At 47.9% G+C, this 15,467-nt stretch overlaps 1 protein-coding gene across 1 annotated transcript in view; it reads left to right on the top strand.

Moving 5' to 3' along the window:
* Positions 1 to 15,467, top strand: part of LBP (lipopolysaccharide binding protein) — a 38,503-nt gene that overhangs the window by 5,842 nt on the left and 17,194 nt on the right. The window contains exons 4-8 of the mRNA XM_050807151.1: positions 2,638 to 2,793; positions 3,702 to 3,765; positions 10,013 to 10,076; positions 12,979 to 13,070; positions 13,578 to 13,754. Of these exons, the coding sequence (XP_050663108.1) occupies positions 2,638 to 2,793; positions 3,702 to 3,765; positions 10,013 to 10,076; positions 12,979 to 13,070; positions 13,578 to 13,754 (553 nt within the window). The remainder of the gene's footprint in view (positions 1 to 2,637; positions 2,794 to 3,701; positions 3,766 to 10,012; positions 10,077 to 12,978; positions 13,071 to 13,577; positions 13,755 to 15,467) is intronic.

The following is a 15,467-nucleotide window of genomic DNA, read 5'->3' as shown; positions in this document are numbered from 1 at the left end:
AACTAGCCAGGTGTGGTGGCAGGTACCTGTAATCCCAATTCAATTACTCAGGAGGCTGAGACAGAAGAATCCTTTGAACCCTGGAGGCAGAGGTTGCAGTGAGCTGAGATCACGCCACTGCACTCCAGCCTGGGGGACAGAGCTAGACTTCATCTCTTAAAAAACAAAAAAAGAAAAAAAGAGAAAAGAAACCCCATTTCTCTCTGTATGTCCTAATCTCTTTTTTTTTTGAGACGGAGTCTCGCTCTGTCACCCAGGCTGGAGTGCAGTGGCTGGATCTCAGCTCACTGCAAGCTCCGCCTCCCGGGTTTACGCCATTCTCCTGCCTCAGCCTCCCAAGTAGCTGGGACTACAGGCGCCCACCACCTCGCCCGGCTAGTTTTTTGTATTTTTTTTTTAGTAGAGACGGGGTTTCACCGTGTTAGCCAGGATGGTCTCGATCTCCTGACCTCGTGATCCACCCGTCTCGGCCTCCCAAAGTGCTGGGATTACAGGCTTGAGCCACCGCGCCCGGCCCTAATCTCTTTTTATAAAGACACTAGGCAGATTGGATTAGGGCCCACCCTAATGGGCTCATTTAAATGTAATCACCTCTTCAAAGGGCCTATCTGCAAATACTGTGACATTCTCAGGTACTGGGGATCAGAGCTTCAACATTTGAATTTGGGAGGCAGGTGGTGACACAGAGCAGCCCATAACAGAAGGAGCAGCCCAAATATGGGTGACATGGCCATATTCATACTTCAGATCTGCACTGCCCAAAATAGTAGCCACCTGCCATGCCTTTACTGAGTACTTGAAAAGTGCCTGGTACAGGTTGAGATCTACTCTAAGTATGCAACACTGGATTTGAAGATTTAGTATTTAAAAAAACAAAACAACAACGCAACAACAACAACAACAAAAACACTGGCCGAGCGTGGTGGCTCATGCCTGTAATCCCAGGACTTTGGGAGGCTGAGGCAGGTGGATCATTGGAGGTCAGGAGTTCGAGACCACACTGGTCAACATGGTGAAACCCCATCTCTACTAAAAATACAAAAATTAGCTGGACATAGCTGTGCACACCTGTAATCTCAGCTACTTGGGAGGATGAGGCAGGAGAATCGCTTTAGCCTGGGAGGCGGAGGTTGTGGTGAGCCAAGATCGCGCCACTGCACTCCAGTCTGGGCAAGAGAATGAGACTCTGTCTCAAAATAAATAAATAAATAAATAAATCTCATTAATAATGTTTATACTGATTACATGTTGAAATGATACCATGTATTACTAAAACCAATCTCAGCTCTTTCTTTTTATCTTTTTAATGTATCTTCTGGAAAATTTAAAATTACATGTGTGGCTCACATTCTATTGCTTTAGAAAGATGCCCGGTTTATATGTCACCTACACATGCACATTCTTTCTAGTTCCATGAAAGGAACCGGCCACACTCTCCTACCCTGTCTTTTGTCAGTGAAATATCTTAAATATCTCTTTATATGGGCATATGATGATCTACCTCATTTTTTTTCACTTTTTTGAATGTGCTTTTAAAAATTGATATGAAATTCACAGAACATAAAATTGATTATTTGAAAGTATACCTTCAGTGGCATTTATTACATTCACAATATTGTGCAACATCCACCCCTATCTAACTCCAAAACATTTTCATCATCCCAAGAGAAAACTCCTTACCCATTAAACAATCATTCCCCATTTCCCTTCCCCCAGCTCCAGACAACCACCATTGGGGTTGGAGACCCCTGGAATAGACCACATTTTGACCCATTGTTTTCAAAGTCTGCATAACATGGGTGCCTACAACTTATTCAACCTGTCGCTGCTGGTGGACATGTCGGTTGCTTCCTTTTTTTTTTTTTCTACTGCCCATGATGCTTCAGTGAGCTGTCCCACACCTCACATATATCTTGGCAGGAAGAGCCAGAGGATAAAGGCTTAGAAGTTAAATTACTGGGCCAAAGAGTATGTGTGTTAGAACGAGGAGCGATCTCACTGATTTGTGTTTCAGAAAGCTTGAGCCAATGTGCTCTCCCAGCCACAGTGTCTGGGACTTCTGTTTACTCGTACATTCAATAGCATTGGGTATTAAAACTTCAAAAGTTGTTTTGAATCTGATAGGTGAGAACTGGTGTCATTGCTATTTTCATTTTTAATGACTTTTATATGCTTATTTTACACTGCATTTCCTATTCATATCTTTTTTTTCCTTTTGAGTTGTTTTTCCTTTCCTTGTTAATTTGTATTGGCTTGCTCTTTGTATATTAAGGAAATTAGCTCATATATTAAGGAAATTGGCTCTTTGGATGTCTCATACTGCAATTTTGTTTTTTACTTTACATATGGCATTTTTTTGGTCCACTGAAGTTTTAGTTTTCTATGCCGACAAGTTTATTAAGGATTTCCTTTATGGCTTATGAGTCTTGGATCTTGCCTAGAAAGGCCTTCGTCCAGCCCTGACTGTAAATACTGGATCCGGGTTTTCTTCTAGATCTTTTATGGCTGTATTTGTTATTCTTAAATCTCTGCTCAGTTCCATCTATTAGGAGGTAAGAACTGAGACTTCTATTTTCCCCACAAATGGTGGCAGACCCTGGTCTAGGAACCAATCGTGGCTTCTCTTATCTCCTCCAGGAAACTACAAGGCTCTTTTGATGTGAGTGTCAAGGGCATCAGCATTTCAGTCAACCTTCTGTTGGGCAGCGAGTCCTCAGGGAGGCCCACAGTTACTGCCTCCAGCTGCAGCAGCGACATCGATGACGTGGAGGTGGACATGTCGGGAGACTTGGGGTAGGTCTCCATCGGGGCACTGCCAGCTGGACTCCTGGTTGCAGCTCCTGGCCGATCCGGCGCTCAGCCTGGCCTCTGATAATTGTAATGATCCAGGTGGCTTGCACAGGCACTTGAAGATCATTCTCTGGGGAACGATGTTGAGATGAACAGACTCAAGCCAGGAATATTGGTGCATCATTGTCATTAAAAAAATAAACTTCCATTTATTTGGAAGTTTATTTGGAAGTTTATTTCCAATCTGGCTATTGGAGGAACACAGAAACTTTGGTTAAAGGAGAGTTTGCAAAAAATATACAAGTCTTTGGACGAGTCATTTCATCTCTTCTAGTCTCCGTTTCCTTGATTAGAAAAGTGTGACCAGGTGTGGTGGCTCACGCCTGTAATCCTAGCAATTTGAGAGGCCAAGGCAGAAAATCACTTGAGCTCAGGAATTCAAGACCAGCCTGGGCAACATGGTAACACCTGTCTCCACAAAAAATACAAACATTAGCCAGACGTGATGGCACATGCCTGTAGTCTCAGCTACTTCAGGGGCTGAGTTGGGAGGATGGCTTGAGGCCAGGCGACAGAGGTCACAGTGAGCTGAGACTGTGCCACTGCACTCCAGCCTGGGTGACAGAGTGAGATCCTGTCCCTCGCCCCCTCCCAAAAAAGAAGAGAAAAATGTGGATTCTCAAGCCGCTTCCCCAAATCTACTGAATGTGATCATGCGATGATTGGGGTGCCACAGGCGCTGGGAAGCCAGACACACCGAATCAGGCTGGATGTACTGGGACACAGCAGGGCGCCAGGAGGGGGTGGAGAGGGCTCCCTTTGTGGACTGGCCTGGCCAGGGACCCGGGCCCAGCTTTCCCAGGAACCCGGCTGTCCCCAAGTTCAGTGGCAGGCTGTGCTTCTCTCCGCAGGTGGCTGTTGAATCTCTTCCACAACCAGATCGAATCCAAGTTCCAGAAAGTACTGAAGAGCAGGGTAAGAAGGTCCAAGCTTCTGGCCTCCCCCGAGCTTGGCGAGGGCTGAATGGAAGACCTCACTGACCGCTGGCCCTGGACCAGGCCATGGGGGCTGGTTTGGATGTACTTGGGCCCAAGGCTGAGGGAGGACAAATCATTTGCCCAGGTCATGGAGCTGTTGTGGGGCACTCTGGGGGCAAAGCTCCAAGTCCATTCAGTCAGGGCAGAAAATGGTCAACTTCTTGGCCAAGAGTTAAACAGCAGGGGCTAAGCAGAGACTCCAGCCCCTCTCTCTGCTCAGCCTTGCTCAGTGTCCCACACTGCCCTGCATTCCACCAAGGTCCCAAAGGAAACCATTCCTCAGGTGCCTGCAGGAGACCAGGCAGGAAAGCTCAGCGAGGGCGTGGGTCAGGTGGGAACTGGGCAAGCTCGTGGGCACCAGCCCTGGATGGGGAGGCAGCAACACTGTCAGACTGGCCTGTTAAAAAAGAATATGTGAGGCCGGGCGCGGTGGCTCAAGCCTGTAATCCCAGCACTTTGGGAGGCCGAGACGGGCGGATCACGAGGTCAGGAGATCGAGACCATCCTGGCTAACCCGGTGAAACCCCGTCTCTACTAAAAAATACAAAAAACTAGCCGGGCGTGGTGGCGGCGCCTGTAGTCCCAACTACTCGGGAGGCTGAGGCAGGAGAATGGCGTAGACCCGGGAGGCGGAGCTTGCAGTGAGCTGAGATCCGGCCACTGCACTCCAGCCTGGGTGACAGAGCGAGACTCCGTCTCAAAAAAAAAAAAAAAAAAAAAAAAAAAGAATATGTGAAATCTTCGGAGTTTGTCATCTTTAACTAAATCAAAAAGATGTTGTGTTAACTTTCAGTTCCTCTAAACACTCATTCATCCCAAAATCCCATTTCTGAGATACTAGCCAAAGGGTATCTGTAGCAATGACTGTGGGAAAGGAGAAAGTGATGAAGGAAGAAAGGGAATAATACACACAAACCCCACACCCCCCACACACTCCCCCTTCCACCCACCACACACCATACACACACTCTACACACACACACCCCACACACCACACCCCCACACACACCACACACACACACTCCACACTCCCCCTTCCACCACACACACACCATACACACACTGTACATACACACACCCTCACACACACCCCCACACACCACCCCCACACACTACACACATCCTACACACACACCCCACACAACACCCCCATACACACACCATATACACACCCTGCACATATACCCCACACACCACACACCCCCACACACCCCTCATACACCACACACCCCTACACACTACCCCCTGACACTCTCCCCCCACACACACCTGCCACATACTCCCCTACACACACCCCACACACACCCACATACCACACCCTCCACATACCCACACATACCCACACACACATCCCCACACTCACACCCCACACACACACCACCCTTCACATACCACAACCCCACACACGTCCCACACACCCCCCACACACACCCCACACACACCCTCCCACACACACTTAACACACCACATCCCCCTACACACATCCCCCACACACCACACACCCCACACACACCCTCCCACACACACCTAACACACCACATCCCCCTACACACATCTCCACACACACCACACACCCCACACACACACCCTCCCACACACACCTAACACACCACAACCCCTACACACATCCCCACACACACCGCACACACCACCCACACACACCCTACACATACACACCACACACACCAACCCCCCACACACACAACCCACACATCCTGCATCCCCCCAACACACTCACCCCTCACACACCACACCTCCCCCCAACACACACCCCCACACACCCTCACACATGTACCACACCCCACACAAACACACACACCCCACATACCACACACACACCCTACACACACACCCCTACACACACACCACACACACCCTACACACACCCCCTACACACACACCACACACACCACAGACACCACACACATCCTACACACACAAACACACCACCCACACACACCACACACACACCACACACACATGCACACACACCCCCACCCCCCAAGTCTGTAGGTCCAACCTCTGGTTTGGCTTTGAGTGCCCCCTCGTGGTTGAAGCAGGAACCGCAGGCAAACCCTGCACTTTGGATGTGGCCAGTTGTGCTGTTTCTTTTCTGGTTCTGGGTCCCTGGGATTAAGTGACCTTAAGAAATATGCCAACCTACTCAGGCACCCTGTTGCCATATTGCTGTGCCTAACAATAGTAATGTAGTACAATTATAATTATCATAGTAATCACGTACCATGATAATTATTGTTTTGATAAATGAATATAATTAATGCTGTACAGAATATATTATTGTATAACTATTCTGATTTATAACAAAAATGGCTGCTATTTCTTGAGGCTGTGGCCAGGGATAACGAGCTCAGCACTTCGTGTGCACAGTCCCATTGGATTTTTTTTTTTTGAGACAAGAGTCTCACTCTGCTGCCCAGGCTGGAGTGCAGTGGCACGACCTTGGCTCACTGCAACCTCCACCTCCCGGGTTCAAGCAATTCTTGTGCCTCAGCCTCCCGAGTAGCTGGGACCACGGGCACGTGCCACCACACCCAGTTAGTTTGTTGCATTTTTAGTAGAGACAGGGCTTCACCATATTGGCCAGACTGGTCTTGAACTCCTGACCTCGTGATCCACCCACCTCAGCGTCCCAAAGTGCTGGGATTTCAAGTGTGAGCCACCACACCCGACCAGTCCCATTGGATCTTAACCTCAACCTTGGAAGGAGGCGCCATTTTCCACATGGACAGAGGAGGCTGAGGGGTGGAGTAGCTTTCCCAGTGTCACCTTGCTGGTGAGAGGCTGAATCAGGAATGGAGCTTCCTAGGATGTGGAGCAGCTCATATCAAACACCTTCTGGGGCTGGGTATCTTGGGAAAGATGGAGATCTTACCTGACCCCTGATCCTTAGAGATCTTCAAATTCTCTTCCTTCCGGAAAAACTAAGAGCCTGGTGCAGGCCTTTCTAATTCCCCACTTGGGGTGGGATGTGACACCTGGACCAGCAGGGCTAAGGAGAACAAGCGCTCACAAATGCTTGCTCTCTGGGTGATATATACTCACTACCTCATTCCCCAGCTTCCCAAAATATTACCAGAAAGGGGTCCCGATCCGGAACCTCAAGAGAGGATTCTTGGATTTCGTGCAAGAAAGAATTTGGGGTGAGTTCATAAAGTAAAAGCAAGTTTATTAGAGAAGTAACAACAGAAAAGAAAGGCTACTCCACAGGCAGAGAAGCCGCATGGCCACTCAGCTGCGTATACTTGTGGTTATTTCTTGAGTCTATGCTAAACAAGGAGTGGATTATTCATGAGTTTTCCTGGAAAGGGGCGAGGACTTCCCAGAACCGAGGGTTCCTTCCCCTTTTAGACCATCTAGGGTAACTTCTGGACATTGCCATGGCATTTGTAAACTGTCATGGCGCTGGTGGTCATGTCTTTTAGCATGCCAATGCATTTTAATTAGCATATAATGAGCGGTGAGGATGACCAGAGGGCATCTTGGTTTTGGTTGGTTTGGCCAGCTTCTTTACCGCCTCCTGTTTTATCATCAGGGTCTTTATGACCTGTATCTTGTGATACCAATCCTGCTGACCTCCTAGCTCATCCTGTGACTAAGAATGCCTGACCTGGGAACGCAGCCCAGCAGGTCTCAGTCTCATTTTGCCCCTGTTCAAGATGGAGTCACTCTAGTTTGAACACCACTGACAAAAACACCCTGGGAAGCACTTGGCTTTGCCATTGTATCTTGTGGGTAAGAACCAAAAAGCAGAGAGAGGTTCTGCAAAGGTCAAACAACCACTGGGGACTGGGCAGGATTTGAACCCAAGTTTACCTGGCTCTCCTGCTGCACCCCTAACCACTACCCCAGCTGCCTCCCCAGGAGGCCCTGCTGTGTGTCTGCGACTCAGGCATCCTATGCCTCCCCTGCCCAGTCCTTTGGGTCCCTAGAGACTGGGGCATCCAGGTTCCAGGCTTTTGGGATGGTCTAACGGGCTGTTGTCTGAAGGAAAGGCAAGAAAGGAGCGGTCTTCAGGGAGATGGGTGGAGTTTCTTGGTTCCCTTGCAATCAGCCACGAACGTTCCTCACCACACTTGACCTTGCTTTCTGGCAGCTCCTCGCTGCTAAACTCCTCTCCCAGAAAGTGGAGCAGTTGCAAAGAGAGGTTAAGATATAGCCTTTTGCCTTCCCAGCCCCCAGCATCGCCCTTCCATCAGCAACCCAGTGCCTGATGGATGGTGCCTGCTCACCCTTTAGCACAGAAGCCATCTGTGACCCCTGCACTAGGCCAGGGCCCTGCATGTCCCTCTCCTTCACTGTATATGTGGATTTGTTGAACAATAGGTGGTAGCTGGCTGACAACAAGAGCTGTTTAAAGTGAGGACTTTCTCATCGCACATAAAGAAAATATTGACGTATGAACCCAAATGTTTTAATGGTGGAGTTTCCAACAGCATCTCCAATGCCCCCTCTTCAAGCTGTGTCAGTGAATGCCCACAGATTTTCTTTGAAAATGGTCTCTTGATTGACATTGCCCTTGGTCTTTCCTGCATAAAACATTAACCTGCTACAAATTCCATCCCAGGTTTCTTTAACCACAATGAGAATTTAAAGATACTTGCAAAGCCGTCCCAGTGTAGAATCCTTCTTGATCTTTATGATTTTTTTTTCCTCCTAAGATTTTCTGTTGTCTGGTCCAAATTTAACCATGTTTTTAGAGGGTTTTTTTTTTAAAGCACCTCCACTTTCCAGAGGATTTATCTTAGGTTTTCATAGAAAGAATACTTTTAGCTGGGGCCAGGCATAGTGGCTCATGCCTGTAATCCCAGCACTTTGGGAGGCCGAGGGGGGTGGATCATTTGAGGTCAGGAGTTCCAGACCAGCTTGGCCAACAAGGTGAGATCCTGTCTCTACCAAAAATACAAAAATTAGCAGGGTGTGGTGCACATGCCTGTAATCCCAGCTACTTAGGAAGCTGAGGTAGGAGAGTCACTTGAACCTGGGAGGCGGAAGTTGCAGTGAGCTGAGATTGTGCCGTTGCACTCTAGCCTGGATAACAGAGCGAGACTGTATCTCAAAAAAAAAAAACAAAAAACCTTTTTCCTCAATGATATTGCATTAGTGTACATAATAAATAATTGGAGTGATTACAAAAGCAAGTACAGCAAACAGGTGGTAGGCTTTCATGTGGGCCCCAGTAGGGCTCAGTTGGACTTTTCAAAGTCTATCCCAAGGCCGCATAATAAATAATTCGGGTGATTACAGTGGCAAGTACAGCAAACAAGTTTGGAAATGCACATTTCCTTCTCTTGAGAAGCAGGCCGCACAACTGGTGGCAACTGTGTGTGAGTAACCTACAGACCCCAGCATTCAGTCTTCCAGGAGTACCAGCGGGAATGGGGGATACTGATCAATCCAGCCAATCTGTTCAGGATGACCATGAAGAACTATCTTTGGCTGGGCACGCTGGCTCACGCCTGTAATCCCAGCACTTTGGGAGGCCAAGGCGGGTGGATCACCTGAGGTCAGGAGTTCAAGACCACTCTGGCCAACATGGTGAAACCCCGTCTTCACTAAATATATAACAATTAGCTGGGCATGGTGGTGAGCGCCTGTAATCCCAGCTACTCGGGAGGCTGAGGCAGGAGAATCACTTGAACCTGGAAGGCAGAGGTTGCAGTGAACCGAAATCGCGCCACTGCACTCCAGCCTGGGTGATAAAAGTGAACCTCCGTCTCAAAAAAAAAAAAAAAAAAAAAAAGAACTATCTATATTAACTGTATGCTTATTTGTGTGACTATTTCTAGTTAGTGTCTAGTTCTGCTATTAAACTCTAAATTTGGAGAGGCCAGGACCTCCCAAAGGAAAACTTGGTGACGGTGGAGTTTCAGGCACTGTCTCCAGCCGGCGCCCTCCTCAGGCTGGGTCAGTGACTCCCTAGCTCAGGTGTCCAGCCTTGGGACAGACTGAAAAGTCCAATTGGACCGTAGTGGAGTCCACATGGGAGCCTACATATTTTTATTGTTTCTATTTCCTTGGTACCTGGCTCATGACAAGCACTTATAAATATGTATAAACCAATGATCACTGAGCATGCACGTGGAATAATGTGACTGCAGTGATGGGCATGGGGCCAGACCAAAGCTGGGGAACTCACTCAGGCATTCTCTTTCCATGTTTTTCAGATTTGCGAAATGATCCAGAAATCGGTGTCCTCCGATCTACAGCCTTATCTCCAAACTCTGCCAGGTAGGACACTCCATCCACCCCTGGGACATTTTATTTCTATTTATTTCTATAAGAGCATATATATACCTTATAAAATAGTAAATGGGGCAAAAATATAGAAAGTAAAAATTAAAGGCCAGGCGCAGCGGCTCACGCTTGTAATCCCAGCACTCTGGGAGGCTGAGGCGGGTAGATCACCTGAGGTCGGGAGTTCGAGACCAGCCTGACCTACATGGTGAAACCCTGTCTCTACTAAAAATACAAAATTAGCTGGACGTGGTGGCGCATGCCTGTAATCCCAGTGACTCGGGAAGCTGAGGCGGGAGAATTGCTTGAACCCAGGAGGTGGAGGTTGCAGTGAGCCGAGATTGCGCCATTGCACTCTAGCCTAGGCAACAAAGACCAAAACTCTGTCTCAAAAAAAAAGAAAAGAGAAAAAGAAAGTAGAAATTAAAAGTTCATTTTTCTCCCCAACTTTTCTTCCAAGAAGGAACCTCTGTTTTGGGTGTATCTTTTCAGATATTTTCTTTGCATGTACAAATATAAATACATGTAAGCATATGAATAGACATTCTTATATGTATTATTTTGCTCATGAATCTATGTGTATATGCATAATTTAAAATATGTATGTTCATATACACATAGTATAGGCATTGTTCTAGATTTCTTTTTTTTGAGAGGGGGTCTCACTCTGTGTCCCAGGCTGGAGTGCAGTGGTATGATCTCGGCTCAGTGTAGCCTCAACCTCTTGAGCTCAAGTGATCCTCCTGCCTCAGCCACCTGAGTAGCTGGGACCACAGATGCATGCCACCACACCTGGCTACTTTTTGTATATTTTGTAGAGACAGGGTTTCTTTATGTTGCCCAGGCTGGTCTCGAACTCCTGGGCTCAAGTGATCTGCCCACCTCAGCCTCCCAAAGTACTGGGATGACAGGCGCGAGCCACTGTGCCAGCTTGATTTCATTTTTAAAAACTTTTTATTGAAGTATATCTATAGAGAAAAGTGCTCTAATCATAAGTGTGCGGCTAAAGAGTCTTTATATGCATGTAACCAGCTCCCAACCAAGAAACAGAACATGACTGTTTTTTCAAAGCCCCTGGTGTCCCCCTCGGTCACTGCCCAGCCCTCCAGGGTCACCACCATCCCAACTTCCAGCAGCAAAGATTAGTTTTGCACTTTGCACATGAATGGAATCAGACAATATTTTGAGTATCTTTTCAAAAGCCAGAAGGTTTTCTTTGTTCAACTTTAAAATATGAGGTCAGGGTTGGGCGCAGTAGCTCACGCCTTTAATCCCAGCACTTAGGGAGACCAAGGCGAGTGGATTACCCGACGTCAGGAGTTCGAGACCAGCCTGGTCAACATGGTGAAACCCTGTCTCTACTAAAGATACAAAAATTAGCCAGGTGCCGTGGTGGATGCCTATAATCCCAGCTACTTGGGAGGCTGAGGCAGGAGAATTGCTTGAACCTGGGAGGCGGAGGTTGCAGTGAGCCGAGATCGCGCCACTGCACTCCAGCCTGGGCAACAGAATGAGACTCTGTCTCAACAAAGAAAAAAAATAATAAATAATAAATAAACAAAGTAAAATATGAGGTCAGGTCAGGCGTGGTGGTGCACACCTATAATTCCAGCACTTTGGGAGGCCAAGGAGGGAGGATCACTTGAGTTCAGGAGTTCAAGGCCAGCCCGGGCAACATGGCGAAACCCCATCTCTACAATAAATACAAAAATTAGCCAGGCATGGTGGTGTGTACCTGTAGTCCCAGCTACTTGGGAGGCCAAGGTGGGATGATCGCTTGAGCCCAGGAGGTCAAGGCAGCGGTGGGCTGAAATTGTGCCACTGCACTCCAGCCTGGGCCACAGAGTGAAATCCTGTCTCAAAAAAAAATGAAATAAAATAAAACATGAGGTCAATGCATATCGTCGCATGCACCTGTAGTGCAGCTGGTTTATTCTCCTTGCTGCGTAGCATATCACCATGTCGATGCTTCCCCATTTATTTGTCCATCTTGGGGGGGTGTTCAGTTTTAGGCCATTATCCGTAGTGCTGCTATGAATGTCCTAGTACCTATGGTCACATGTCTTTGGGTATATACCTGGAAGTGAATTTGCAAGCTCATGTGATATGCCCAGATTCAGCATTATCAGATCCTGCCAAACAGTTTTCCAAAGTGGTTGTAACAGCCCTTATTATGTTAGCAGCCATGTAGTATTCCATCACATGGATGTGTCCTCATTTATCTAATAAGTCCCCCACTGATGGACGTTTGGGTGTTTTCCTGTCCCTTGCTGTTGCCAACAGGGCTGCAGGGAGCCATCAACAAGTGGAGTCCCTGGGTCCAGGGTGCACACATTAAGGTTGGAGGGGGAGACCCTGATAAATGATCTGAGATGCTCTCTGATGCCTTGGCTCCCAAGCCCCTATGCGGTTACTTGCTGACATCAATTTTACCAGAAGTCCAGGCGGGCAACCCAATACTGGGACCTGGAACATTCGTTCATTCAGGGTTTTGGAGGGCAGTGTCTGGGCCCTCTGGGCATACCATGCCTGACCTTCCTGGTTACTGGCTCAGCATTAAGCTCCAGGTGTGGCTGGAGAGGTGAAGCCTGGACTCATGGTGTGTGTCTGTGTGTGTGTGTGTGTGTGTGTGTGTGTGTGTGTGTGTGTGTGTGCACGCACTTGTCTGGGAACTACTTAGGCCCTAGGCTGAGCATACACCCCCACCACTGTTAACTCATCCAACGGAACCCATGTAGTCTCTTTCTTGAAGAAGCAATTCTTTGCCCCAGGGCCGGGCTGGTAGGGAGATTCTGAAAAAAGTCACAGAGAATGCGAGTCAGCCAGAGCCCTTGCCCCTCCTCCAGCAGCTGAAAGTGGCACCTGGCCCCTAATTCTGCCCTGTCGTCATTCACAGTTACAACAGACATTGACAGTTTCGCCGACATTGATTATAGCTTAGTGGAAGCCCCTTCGGCAACAGCCCAGATGCTGGAGGTGATGTTTAAGGTGAGGGTCCTGGGGCCGGGCTGGGTGGGTGAGGGTTTCCCTCAGGGTCAGCCATTCCCTGGGCCACCTGTCCCCCCAGCTTCAGATCTGTCCTCATCTTCCCAGTGGTTCCCGCTGTGTCGAGGGCCGGGTGATACGGAGTGGTGGGATGTGCTCCCAGAGCTAGGATTCTCCACGGCTGTCTTACACCTCTCAGGTCTTAACCCTTCCCTCCTCCTTCTTCCCCTACTTTGCCTTGCCCATCATGCAGAAGAGGCCAATCAGAGCGGGCCTAGGGAGTGTAGATGGGCCTAGGGCATATAGAGGGGCTGGCCAGGACATCCTGTGGGTTAATACAGCAAAGCTTCTGGGGAGCTTTTCATTAAAAGACATAACACTGCCTTTAATGGTGGAGTTTCAGGCAGTGCTCCAGCCAGCATCCCTTCATCAGACTGTGTAGGGAAATACCTGGCCCCAGCCCCGGGACAGGCTTTGAAAAGTCCAACTGGACCCTATTTCCCTCTCCAGGGTGAAATCTTTCATCGTAACCACCGTTTCCCAGTTACCCTCCTTGCTCCAGTCATAAACCTTCCTGAGGAACATAACAAAATGGTCTACTTCGCCGTCTCAGATTATGTCTTCAACACGGCCAGCCTGGTTTATCACGAGGAAGGGTATCTGAACTTCTCCATCACAGACGACATGGTGAGGATGGTGGCAAACAGGTCTCTCAAATGAACACGTAACCTCCTGCTCCTTCCTTCTTTCCTTTTCACCCCTGTGGACATCAGTCAAATAGTAAGTTATTACTAAGAGAAAAATCAAGACCAAGAAAAATATATTAGCACAATCTCCCTTTTTACTTTGGTAACCAAGAAACTCAAAGTCAAAGTTCTTTCTCCCATGGCCGGGTGCGGTGGCTCATGCCTGTAATTCCAGCACTTTGGGAGCCTGAGGTGGGCAGATCAATTGAGGTCAGGAGCTCGAGACCAGCCTGGCCAACATGGCAAAACCCTGTCTCTACTAAAAATACAAAAATTAGCCAGGTGTGGTGGTGGGCGCCTGTAATCCCAGCTACTCGGGAGGCTGAGGTGGGAGAATCACTTGAATCCAGGAGGCAGAGGTTGCAGTGAGCCAAGATCGTGCCACTGCACTCCAGGCTGAGCAAAAGAGTGAGACCCTGTCTCCAAAGGAAAAAAAAAGAAAAAAGCTCTTTCTCCCTTATAACAACCGTGGAAGACTTTGCAGCTTGCTTATCTGTGTTTTGGTCTTCTACACCTGTTTACTAGTCTAGACTTGTTGGTCTAATTCGTATTTTCTCTCATCCTGATGATTTCTGGAGGTTTATTCAAAAATATTTTAGTGAATGAGGCCGGGCGAGGTGGCTCATGCCTGTAATCCTAGCACTTTGGGAAGCCAAGGTGGGCGGATCACCTGAGGTCAGGAGTTCAAGACCAGCCTGACCAATATGGCAAAACCTCATCTCTACTAAAAATACATAAATTAGCCAGGCATGGTGGCACATGCCTGTAGTCCCAGCTACATGGAGGCTGAGGCAGAGGAATTGCTTGAGCCCAGGAGGCAGAGGTTGCAGTGAGCTGTGATCTCACCACTGCACTGCAGCCTGGACAACAGAGTGAGACTGCATGTCAAAAAAGAAAAAAATACATATATATATATGTGTGTGTGTGTGTGTGTGTGTGTATGTGTATATATATATATAAAAGTGAATCATATAGTTGCATATAGTTTCAGAGAAAAGGAAATAAAGATCAAGTGAAAATAAAGCACAATTATAAAGACACTGAGCCCATAAATTAATTTCTTTAACGTCTCAAACCTGTCTGGGAGCTTCCTTGTAGCTAAAGTGATAAGGGTACATGATTTCATGATTCATGGTGAAAAGGAGAGACAGCCTTCCTCACACTCCCAAAACAACTGTTTCCAATGCGGCTTTGCATAAGGGAGACTGAATTTTATAGTGGATCACACCTTTAATGGTTCTCTAGTTTCTCTAATATTTCTGGGTTTCAAAAAGTTGTTTCTTGAAGCACTTCATAAAAGTTGAGGCTTCATGAATGATGTCAGGATGGTGGGAGAAAGAGTGTGGTTCGGCTCAGATGGTCCAGCTTACCCTGGTGTAAGTCAGGGGCCGTCTGGTAGATGGAGGGTCGTTTTGTCCTTCGAATGGCCTCCTACACCAGTACAGGCCTTTGCTTTTGGCATTGTGTTTGGTTTACCCATTCTACCTGCAGCACAGGCCTCTCTTTCAATGGGATGATAATTGCTACGTTTTATGGAGCACTCACCATGTGCTGGGCCTTGTGCTAGATGCTCGTTTAGCCCTCACAATAATTTGAAGGTGGGGACTACTGTTATCCCCATTTTATGGATAAGGAAGTTGAGGTTCAGGGAGAT

This window comes from Macaca thibetana, chromosome 10 (genome assembly GCF_024542745.1).
Source record: "Macaca thibetana thibetana isolate TM-01 chromosome 10, ASM2454274v1, whole genome shotgun sequence".
NCBI lineage: Eukaryota > Metazoa > Chordata > Mammalia > Primates > Cercopithecidae > Macaca > Macaca thibetana.
The sequence above is the reverse complement of the archived record's forward strand: the minus strand, read 5'-3'. Positions and strand labels throughout refer to the sequence as shown.